This window comes from Lithobates pipiens, unplaced genomic scaffold, assembly GCF_037356315.1.
Source record: "Lithobates pipiens isolate NorthernLeopardFrog02 unplaced genomic scaffold, aLitPip1_a1.2 Scaffold_25, whole genome shotgun sequence".
NCBI lineage: Eukaryota > Metazoa > Chordata > Amphibia > Anura > Ranidae > Lithobates > Lithobates pipiens.
Window position 1 is genome coordinate 126,677,036 of NW_027507787.1, and position 12,310 is coordinate 126,689,345.

General features: G+C 42.1%; 1 protein-coding gene across 1 annotated transcript in view; it reads left to right on the forward strand.

Moving 5' to 3' along the window:
- PAOX (polyamine oxidase) overlaps positions 1 to 12,310 on the forward strand; it is a 58,837-nt gene that overhangs the window by 27,429 nt on the left and 19,098 nt on the right. Inside the window, exon 3 of the mRNA XM_077454840.1 lies at positions 2,287 to 2,480. Within this exon, the coding sequence (XP_077310966.1) occupies positions 2,287 to 2,480 (194 nt within the window). The remainder of the gene's footprint in view (positions 1 to 2,286; positions 2,481 to 12,310) is intronic.

A 12,310-nucleotide genomic window follows, 5' to 3' on the forward strand; every position in this document is an offset into this window, starting at 1 on the left:
CCTAACATGTCACTCTTCAAAATTGCACACACTCGTAGAATGGCGCCAAACTTCGCTACTTAAAAATCCCCATATGTGACGCTTTCATTTTTTTTTTACTGGTTACATGTTTTGAGTTAGAGTAGGTCTAGGGCCAAAATTATTGCTCTCGCTCTAACGTTTGCAGCAATACCTCACATGTGTGCTTTCAACACCGTTTTCATATGTGGGCGGGACTCGCTTCTGCATGCGAGCACATGGGGACAGGGGCACTTTTTTTTTTTTTTTTCTTTTTTTTTTATTGTTCATTTTACTTTATTTTAGTTTGACACTTTTTTTTTTTTCCCCAAAAATATTTTTTTTTATCACTTTTATTCCTATTATAAGGAATGTAAACATCCCTTGTAATAAGAATATGGCATGACAGGTCCTCTTTACAGTGAGATATGGGTTCAATAAGACCCCACATCTCACCTCTAGACTGATAAGCCTGAAATAAAAATAAAAATATAAAAAAACAGTCTGGCTTTGATCGTAGCAGTGAGTCGGTAGAAGCACGGGGGGGGGGGGGATGTCCCCTCTCGCCTCCCGTAAGAACAATCAGGCAGTGGAACAGCTGCTATGATCATCCTTATGGTGTAGGGAATTGCCGGCTGAAATAGCTGATATCTGAATGATGCCTGTAACAGCAGGCACCCTTCAGATATCCCTGCACAAAATCAAGGACGTCATATGACGGCTGGTGGGCAGAAAGTGGTTAAAATGCATTTTTTTATTTTTATTTTATTTTTTTAACACAGAGTTGTCCATTTTATAAAATATTTCTAACACATACCATGTACATACCAAAAATAACATCCCAAAATAGATTCTCCTACTCCTCCTGAGTACGGCGATACCACATGTGTGAGACGTCCACAGTCTGGCCACATACAGAGGCCGAGTACGGCCGAGCATGGCTGGTTATAGGGGATAGATTTCAAATATAAATTTTTTATTAATTTCAAACAATGCCCAACATGGGCATGGACATATCATATAACATAGAAATGGGATACACCAAGGGGAAGGGAGGGAAAGGGAAATACATATTAAATATATTACCGAGAGCAAGAGGAAGGTAGGTATACAGTACACACTTTACATGGCATACTAATCATAGCTCTATGGAAGACCGAATTCAATCTGCCATCTGGTGATTACCGCTTATCCAAGCATAAAATCTTCATTAAGAAGCCAGAAGTGTATCCAAGAGCCTAAGTCCGTTCAGTTCCCTCATCTCTTGCCCTCGTCAGAACCTCAGTACCCCGGCAAAAACCCAGTGCGATCTGCGATTTTTATATTGGGACTGCAACATTATGACGGATGCATCAGACACTTTTGAAACCATTGACAATTATACAGCAATCAGTGCTATAAAAATGCACTGTTTACTGTGTAATTGTCACTGGCAGGGCAGGGTTTAACACAAGGGGGCGATCAAGGGATTAAGTCTGTTCCCTATATGTGTTTCTAACTGTGGGGGGATGGGACTGTCTAGGACAGTGGTCATTAAACCTGTCCTCAGGGCCCACTAACAGGCCAGGTTTTATGTATTACCTAGGGGAGATGCAGACTAGAATACTGCAATCATTGAGAAGCAAATTTATATCACCTGTGATGTATTTCACTTATCTTGCAAACCTGGCCTGTTAGTGGTGCCTGAGGACAGGGTTGATGACCGCTGGTCTAGGAGGAGAGAGAGATTGGTGTTCACACAATCTGTCTCCTCCCCCTAAAGATTTGGGATCTGTGTGTTTACACAAATCCTGGTTCTTGCTCTGTCACGGACGAACGCGGGAGCACGCCGGTCATTGCGACTGCTAGGCACCCGCGTCAGCTCCGGCCGTGCGCCAAAAGGTAAAGTGACGTAGTTTCGCCCAGCCGTGCCATTCTGCCACTGGTCGGCAAGCTGTTAAAACAATACAGCAAAGAGTGGGCCAAAATTGCTCCACAGCAATGTGAAAGACTCATTGCCAGTTATCGCAAACGCTTGATTGCAGTTGTTGCCGCCAAGGGTGACACAACCAGTTATTAGGTTTAGGGGGCAATTACTTTTTGACATGAAGCCAGGGCAGTTTTTTGCCTTAATAAGTGAAACCATCATTTAAAAAACTGCATTTTGTATTTACTACAAATGCTCTTGAGTTTATGACAAGGATAAAGACTTTGATATATGTAATCAGTAACATACTAGTTGGGAAAGCTGTTTAACAAATATAATTTGGCATATTTACACACTTGAAACTTTTTTATTTGTAATTACAGGGGCTTTGAAAGTCTTGTGAATCGGATTAAAGCAAATATACCAAATGACACTGTAACACTGAACAAAGCTGTTAAGAGAATTTCCTGGGATGGCTCCTTCCAGGGCAGTGACTCCCGCGTGTATCCTGTGCAAGTGCAGTGTGAGGATGGAGACACGTTTGTGGCGGATCATGTAATTGTCACCGTCCCATTAGGTAACATTCAGTACATTACATAACATTCATTACACTACAGTGTGCCAAATGCTGGTGCGGATTACTACAACTATGCTGCAATATATCTTAGTCCTTGTACACACGGTCAGACATTCTGACAACCAAATCCGTTGGATTTTGTCCGAAGGATTTTGTCCGAAACTTGCATACACACGGTCGGACAAAGTTGTCGGAAAATCCAATTGTACATAACGTGATGACGTTATTTCGTTACGACGGGACTACGTTCAGGCTAGTAGCCAATAGCTTTGGTCTAGGAATTTGATCTGAGCATGCGTGGCACTTTGTCCGTCGGAGTAGGCTACACATGATCGGAGTATGTCCGATCGGAGCATTTTGTCGGAAAATTTTACGGATAAGTTGGAAAACTTGGTCCGACGGAAACAGTCCGATGCAGACCACACACAGTCGGATTATCCGACAAAACGGTCCGCTAGGACACATTCCGTCGGAATCTCCGACCGTGTGTACAAGGGCTCACACAGTTGGCACCCTACAAAAAGACTATAAACTTGATGTGTTTTTATATTTCTGTTCAATGCATTTTTATTAAAATATATAGTTAAACCCAAAACCATTAAATATATAGTATATTGCAGTTAACAAGTTCTTAGAGACGGTGGCTGCGTTTGTTTTTATTTTCCAGGCTAAGAATTTTTTTTTTTTAGCAAGTGCAAATAAGACCTGCTGATCCTGCCAGAAATGCATTCGTCCTTGTCCATTGAGTGAGTGTAGTCACCCAGAGACAGGAAGTGTTATTTTCACGATCATCAGGTAAAAATCAAGGAAACAAATCCTGAAAAACAACTAATGCAGACTGCTAGCCTACAGTATATACAATTTTTGTTTTTATAGTGGACCATCAGTCATTTTTGCAACTTTCCATCTATTAAATCTTCTGCCCTTGTTGTTTTAACTTTTGGATGGTAAAACGTTTTTTTTTCTGCCAGTAAATACCTTATACAGCCCACTTCCTGTTTCTTGTCTGGTAAAAAGCCTAGGCTTATGACATCATGCACAGCTCTCTCGCTCTCTTTCTTGAGCGTTTGCCAGGAAGGGAGGGGGGGTGAGTCAAGTGGGCCAATTCGAGCTGCAGAGCTGGATATATTCCTCTGTGTAAAGTGAACAGGCAGCAGCTTCTGCTGCCCACAGTTAAAATGGTTGCAGCCAGACTTAGTGGAGGGAGATTTCTACAGTATATTTAGCAAGTACAGAATCACAGTATATATAAAATAATATGCAAAGGGTTTGGCAGGAAGCTTCAGAATGGCAAAGATGTTTTTATTACAAAGTGATGTGAGCAGACTGCAGTTCCTCTTTAAGTTTAGATATGCATTATGTTTTTAAAGGTAATAACTAGGGTTGCACAGATACCACTTTTTTAAGACCTAGTACAAGTACCAATACTTTTTTTTCAAGTACTTGCCGATACCGATTACCGATACTGTGACAGTGGCACTAATATGCAGCACTGTGTCAGGGCTGGGCTGGGCTCAGCCTTTCCTTCTCAGAGCAGGCCGCTCAGCTGTCGGTTCCAATCTTTTCCACAGTGACTCACCTGATGATGATATCCTGTTCGTCAGTCCTGCTGGTTACTTGAGCTGTCCAGGTCATTTCCTTTCTGCCTTCCCTTGTTCAAACACATCCAGAGACTCTCTCCTGTGTACCTGTTGAAGGCTTGCTTGGCTGACGTCCCTTCAGGTTCCTTATCCTGCTTGCTGTTCCTCTACGCTGATTCTCCAGTTTCCTGTTTTCCTGGCCTGTCCTGAAGTATGCTGATCTCTGGCTTCCTGAGGTCCTGGCTTGTCTGACTATCTGTGCCGGTTACCGAACTCTGGCTATGATTTGACTATGTCGCTCTGTTTACCTTTTTACTATTATTATTATTATTATTATTGATAAACAAGTGTGATATATATATATATATATATATATATATATATATATATATATATATATATATATCTAATATAAAAAAAATGTTTTAAACTGCACTTCTATCTTCTGATTCATGGTTTCTGACAGTAGGCGAGCCCATGAATTCAGAAGATGCAGTCAATCCACTTGTTGGTAATAATTTTTCTAGGTTGGATGAGCAGGATCACCATATGGATCAGTTTTCCTTAGCGTTAGATGCTCCTGGAATCTCCCACTGGCTGCTCCAGTACAACATGTGTCACAGGCCGTCCCTGCTGCTGTTCAAGTCTCTGTACAGGCACCCGCCTCAAGTATTACCTCTATAAAAGGTATGTCTGGTTCCTCTCTGCTCCCCCTCAGCGATTTTGGGGGCAATCCATTTTAATGCAGAGGGTTTCTCAATCAGGTTGAGATATACTTTGAGATGCTACCCCAGGCGTTTCCCATGGAAAGAAGAAAAGTAGGGTTTGTGATATCTTTGCTTTCTTCGAGAACCTTGGCTTGGGCAAACCCTCTGTGGGAAAGGTAGAAACTCGTTGTCCTGAGTTACCCAGAGTTTGTGGCTTCCTTTTTTAAAAGGGTTTTTGAAATTCCTTCATGCTCTGCTTATGCTGCCTCATGTCCATCAGAGTACTATTGTCGATTACACCATTGAATTCCGTACCCTGGCAGCAAAGGTTGCATGTAACAATGAAGCCCTTGTGGCTGCTTTTTCTCATGGTCTTTTGGATACCATCAAAGATGAGATAGCAGCCCGAGATATACCCACTGAGCTGGAGAAGTTGATCACGTTTGCCTTCCTCATTGACTCCAGACTCAGACTTTTAAGGAGCGCTTGCAGAAACCTCTTGTACATTTGTCTCCAAGCCTTGCAATTCCACCCTTGCCTCCCTCACCTCCCATGCCTCCTGGTAAGTCAATCAATGAAGTGGAACCCATGCAGTTGGGCTTCACACGTCTCTCTGCAGATGAGAGAACCTTTGGGAGGAGGGAGCGATTGTGCCTTTGTGGCCAGGCGGGTCACTTTTCAAAGTCTTGTCCTACCCATCCAGGGAACACCTGAACCTTGAGGTCATGTAGCAGACAGACTTCAGGTTGTGTTGTTTCGTCCCCATTTATCCAGAAGGATACGCCTCTGGTCCCAGTTATCCTTTCTTTGGCTGACTCATCCGTCGAGATACAGGTTCTAATCGACTCTGAGGCTGCAGGCCTGTTCATTGATGCTGCCTTTGTATCGCAGCACTTGATTCCGCTGCAGCTTGGTGCCACTCCACTTGCCATTGAGGCTCTTGATGGGAGACCTTTACAGCCTTTCCTTGTGACTTTTTGAGACTGTTCCATTGTCCATGGCCGTAGGGGCTCTTCTCCATGAGATAATCCAATTCCAAGTTATTTCCTCACCTAAGTTTCTGCTGGTTATTGGTTATCCTTGGTTACAGAGGCACAACCCCTCTTTTGATTGGCTTTGTGCTGAGGTTCTCTTCTGGTTGCCACAATGCAGCACATGTGTGGTGGTTTATCTAGATGGTATAATTTTTTCCCAAGTCCCTAGAGAGCCACCACACAGACGTCTGTCGTGTGCTTCAGAAGCTGAGAGAGAGCAATATCTATTGTAAAATTGGAGAAGTGCGAGTTCCATTGTGAACAGGTTAAATTCCTGGGTTATGTAATTTCCACTGCCGGGTTTTCAATGGACGCAGAGAATCCTTCAGCAGTCCTACAGTGGCCCCAACCCGTGGGTATACATCCTCTGCAATGTTTTCTTGGCTTTGCCAATTATTATCGAAAGTTTATTCGTAACTTCTCATCTCATCAAGCCCCTGACTGATATGACCAGAAAGGACGGTGACCCACAGAGTTGGTCTCTGGAGTCCATTAAGGCCTTTGAGAGTCTCAAGGCTGCCTTTGTTTCTACTGCTGTGTTGGCACATCCTGATCCTACGTTACCCTTTGTCCTTGAGGTTGATGCTTCTGAGACTGCAGTTGGCACCCTTCTGTCTCAACGACCTACCTCCCGAGAGCGCTATGCATCTTTGTGGCTACTTTTCCAAGAAATTGTCACCTGCGGAATACAATTATGAGATTGGGACAGAGAATTGTTGGTGATCATTTTAGCCCTTAAAGAACAGAGGCATCTCCTCCCAGAAGGGTGCAATGGGCTATTTTCTTGTCAAGTTTCAATTGCATTATCTCATTCTCGGTACTAAGAATGTAAGGGCTGACGCTTTGCTGCGACAATTTTCCCCCACTTCCAAGATGGAAGTGGTTCCTGTGATTCCTCCTGATCATATTCTGGCTACGGTTCACACCATTCTCACTTCTCCTTTGGGTGACAAAATTCCTGCCGCTCAGGTCCATGCTCCTCCTGAGAAACCTTGTGCCTCTCGCCTCTGTACCTGTTGAAGACTTGCTTGGCTGATGTCCCCTCTGGTTCCTGATCCTGCTTGCTGTTCCACTACGCTGATTCTCTGGTTTCCTGATTTCCTGGCCTGTCCTGAAGTACGCTGATCTCTGGCTCCCTGGCACCCTGGCTTGTCTGACTATCTGTTAACTCTGGCTATAATTTGACTATGTTGCATTGTCTATCTTTTTACTATTATTATTATTTAAACAAGCGTGATTTTTAACTGCACTTCTGTCTCGGTCTGATTCATGGTGTCTGGCACACTGAAGAGGCGTGGACTGTGTCAGTAGTGTGTGTGTGTGTGTGTGTGTACACATGTGTGTATAATATACAATAATTTTTAAACTTTTAAATATTCTTATTACAATCCCCCCCCTATTCATTTTTTTTTTTTTGCCTGTTTGGGGCGGGGTGGACTTTGGTGAGATAAGGTTCTCTATACAGACCCCTGACATCTCCCCTTTGAGACAGGGAAAGGGACTGAGGACACAGATTCCCCAGTGACTTTCTCAGCAGCCTCAGCTGCACTGAAGATTTCCATTCAGGCAAAGTTTACGATGCTCTGTTGTGAATGGAAAGAGTCAGTAATCACTGACCATTCAGAAAAGGAAAGAGCCACTAAATGGCATATTTACCGACTCCTTCCTCCGCTCTCCATTCTGACAGATCTGGGACAGGGGGGGGGGGGGGACTGGAGGACCACATATAATAATATTTATAGAATATAATGAATTAGAATAATAAAAATAGAAGTATATCATGCTCAAGACCATATTGACTTCAAAATATATTGATGGTGTGGAGACTTGCCCTGGGAGAGAGCAAACTGTTCTGCAGAGCAGTTTGCTCTCTCCCAGGGGGTTATATTCAAGTCTCCACACCATCATTATATTTTGAAGTCAATATGGTCTTGAACATGATGGTCAGAAACCATGAACCAGACCGAGACAGAAGTACAATTAAATCACACTTGTTTATTAATAAAAAATAAAAAGATAAATAGAGTAAGAGTAGTGAAAGCACAGCCAGAGTCCAGTAACTGGATCGAGTAGTCAGCCAGGCCAGAGTTCAATAAGCAGATCGGGTAATCAGCCAGGCCAGAAGTCAGGGATCCAAGTGGAGGAACAGCAAGCAGGATAAGGAGCCAGAAGGGATGTCAGCAAGCCAGTCTTTAAACAGGAACGCAGGAGATGTTTTCTTGTGATGTTACCAAAGCGAAGGCAGAGATGAAGTGAGCTGGACAGCCTTAAGTAGGCAGGTCAGATGAGAATCGGTAACTGTGGAGAGAGATGAGAGCTGGCAATTAGCCAACAGCTGAGCAGCCAGCCCAGAGAAGGATGGGCTAAGCCAGCCCTGACAATGATATACTTCTATGGTGGTCTCTCTCCTTGTATTTGTATGCACCACCCCCTGTTGGAAGCTCTATTTCACCCTGTGAACTACTGGTTTCCAGGACTTCTTGAAAAACTGCTTCTCCTCTGTTTGCCAATTCTACTTTATTGGATAACTTTTTTTCTACATTGATACGTTGAACTAGAGCTAACTTTCTGCAAGATAGTGGGACCCATTTTCTTGCAATCATCAAATCCCAAATGTGTCCTAATGAAGCCTAAAGGCGAAACGCCTTGACACACTAGGGCTCACATTTTATACTGTAAATTTCTCTAAAAAAAAAAAAACATATATATACTTTTACCTTCCTTTTCACACCATTTTGTAATATGCATATTTCTATGTCTCAAACATTAATATTATTTTTCTATATCCTCATTGTTTACTGTGCCGCTAAAGTCCGACTGTGGGTCACTCTTTAGGACCCGTGCTTTTTGTACTTCCAGCCTATCGGTGCTCATCAATGCCGCCCATTAATGCTGCCTATTGGTACCCTTCAGTGCCGCCCATCAGTTCCACCTATCCGTGCTCATTTATGTCGCCTAGCAGTGCCTCAACAGCAGGACTTTGAGCTGAGAGTGTCTCTATCATACAGCCCAGAGCCTGCACTGACAGTTTCCCTTCCCTTGCACGGATGCAAGGGAGGGGCAATTGTCAGTGCAAGCTCTGGGCTGTATGAGAGAGACTCTCAGCTCAGCAGAGCCCTGCGGCCAGAAACCCCACTGCCCAATCCGGACAGTGGCGGAACGCCAAGGCCCAGTCGCAAGTGGGACCTTTGTGACGCTGGTAGTTTCATCACTGGTATGAATTAAATAGTATAGTGTGAAATAAAGGACCTAACAGGCAGTGGTTTAGAAGAAACTGCTAACTTCTATCAATCACTATAACAATTCAGTGTTAGCCATTGTAAAAACAGTTCTCCATATGGGTAAACTCCTTTTTTCCCACAATTGCACGTTTCTGAAAAGGTATTGTAACCACAATTACTGTAAATATTAATTTCACACTGGACTCCAAGTTCCCATTGCTCAATACTTTTTGATGACACCATAAAAATGAGCCATGCTTTCCCTAATGGCTCATTGACACATGTGGCAAGAACTGCCGCGCCTATGGAAAGTGATTACTGATTCTCACCACCCATTTTAGCCCCCTAAACACCACTCCACTCTACAGCAATCATATGCATTGCACGCAGTTGTGGGGTGTTTGCAGCTCGGCCCTATTCACTTAAATGTGGCATGCTCGGCGGGCAGCAGTGCCCATCAAAAACGTCATGGTTTATTTCCTGTCTCAGTTGCTACCTTTGCAACTTAAGGGGGTACAGTTTCGGGGGTGTTAAAAATGCTGCTCAACCACATGTTTTTAACCCCTACCGCAATTGCAAGAGTAAATGAGCCACTAACAGAAGTAAAAGAAAGGGGATCTGTCTTTCCCAGCGATTCCTGCTGCCTGTAGAGATTTCATGGCCCTCTCATTGTGAAAGATTTCAGCTTCCATGTGACATCTTCCTGGAATGCCTGTTTAACCTGTTTCCCCTCTCCTATCAGCAGTAATGACTTTTTAAAGTGGTAAATATGAAGAGACTTATGCAGACTGTTGAACACCATAAATAATTGCACTTGCATATCCTTGAGATATACAAGCATGTGTAACCTTAATGCACAGTCTGCATAGATCGTCTTGTGTTTTCACTTTTTGATTTTTCAGGACTTTTAAAAACGTAGCACTACTTTCTGTCTAAAGACATTTTACTCCTTCCAGGCTGGAAAGGCAAGGACTAGGTTATGCTGAAAGTCCCCCAGCCAGGAACGAGGAAGGCTCTATCTGAATTGCTGCAGCTTATAATGCACACTTTGAGAATCTCACATTGTGCAGTGAAATTAAAGCTAATTCAGTATATGAGGGGGACCTGTACAACTGTCCAAGTCTAAAATAAGGCTAGAGTTTAAAAAACATGATAAGGTAAAGGTATGACTAGTGCTTATTAGCATTATGAGAGATGCTCCTTGGACCTAGCAAAAAGGCAGAACCTATGTCGGTCTGAGCCGGCATCTTCCGTTCAGTCTCTGGGTGAGTCGAGATGCATGTATTTGGGATTAAAATTGTCTATATTGACATGTAGAGAGACTCAAACTCTTGCATGTAGACACAATTTATTTATTTTTTTTATATGTTTTTCAACTTGCATTTATGAGTACTCAAACTTGAACAATCCATGCATGTGAAAACGCCACTGATCTATGTAATGTAACTGTGTATATACATATTGTTGGATTTTCTATAATATAAAGTATAATTTGCATTAACAAATGATATAATATTTATACACATCTATGTGAAACAAATGTACTATCATATCCATTTTCTTTCTTTTCATTTATTTGCAATTTACTATCACGTCACTTAGGTATTGTTTATTAATATTTTTAGAATTTATGTGATATCTACTGTGCTACTCTCAAGGCCCTAACGAAGCAGAACTGTCCGAGAAACGCAGAGGCCATATCTTTTGTATTTTGTCTGGTACTGGCACACCCTGACTTCAAAATTTCAAGACTGTAACTCATTTTAACTTGTTTACTTTTAGGAGGTACTGCCGTATGGCAGATGAATGAAGTTTGTATATTTTTCTAGAATTCAAGTATGTGTATTCTATTTTTTATTATACTCCTCTGAGGCACAATTAAAGTCCCGCCCTGTTCTAACCTTTTGTTGAAACAGTCGAATATTTGACCTAGCAAAGCTTGTGACAATAGTAAATGAATAGCAATTATTTGCAAAATATTGCTTTATAGTGAACCAGGACTTTGACAGGTGTGTTGACCCAAGCTTCATGCAAAAAAATAAAAAATAGGTTTGATGTGGGGGGAAAAGTATTAGTAGTTACTGGCATTGTAACTACACAGACAAGTGAAATCAGGAATCCACTAATAAACTAATTTGGGAATGAATCATTACAGCTCTTCTAAAGTCCCATTCAGATTGGCAGAATTCTTTTTATTCTACTGGCTGCTTTCATTTTTAAGATCTATGCAAGTGCTGTTAGGAAGAAGTAATTACATGATCCAATGCTATGCATTTTCTGCTCTCCCTGTAATGGCAAGTAGCCCAGAGGGGGCAGGCTTGTAAACACTTGGCCCATATTTTCGTATTGGATTAAAAGCTGGGTTTCCTAGGTCATTAGGGTAATGGACTCTTGCTCCACAGCAATGGCTGGATGTGAAATAGATGGATAGCGTAGGCTATGGAGTGGAATAAAGGTACAGTGGAACCTTGGTTAACCACTTTCAGACCGGACCATTTTGCTGGTAAATGACCAGAGGTCTTTTTACACTTTGGCACTGCGCTGCTTTAACTGGTAATTGCGCGGTCATGCAATGTTGTACCCAAACAAAATTTGCGTCCTTTTCTTCCCACAAATAGAGCTTTCTTTTGATGGTATTTGATTGCCTCTGCGATTTTTATTTTTTGCGATATAAACGTAAAAAGACCGCAAATTTTGAAAAAAAATGATATTTTCTACTTTTTGTTATTAGAAAAATCCAATAAACTCAATTTTAGTCATACATTTAGGCCAAAATGTATTCAGCCACATGTCTTTGGTAAAAAAAAAGTCAATAATTGTATATTTATTGGTTTGCGCAAAAGTTGTCACATCTACAAACTAAGGTACGTTTTCTGGAATTTACGCAGCTTTTAGTTTACGACTGCCTATCTCATTTCTTGAGGTGCTAAAATGGCAGGGCAGTACAAAACCCCCCCAAATGACCCCATTTTGGAAAGTAGACCCCCTAAGGAAATTGATAAGAGGCATGTTGAGCCCATTGAATATTTTATTTTTTTGCCTCAAGCGATTGAATAATGACAAAAAAAAAATTTTATTTTTTTTTTTACACAAAGTTGTCACTAAATGATATATTGCTCACACATGCTATGGGCGTATGTGAAATGACACCCCAAAATAAATTCTGCTGCTTCTCCTGAGTACGGGGATACCACATATGTGGGACTTTTTGGGAGCCTAGCCGCGTACGGGGCCCCGAAAACCAAGCACCGCCTTCAGGCTTTCTAAGGGCGTACATTTTTGAGTTCA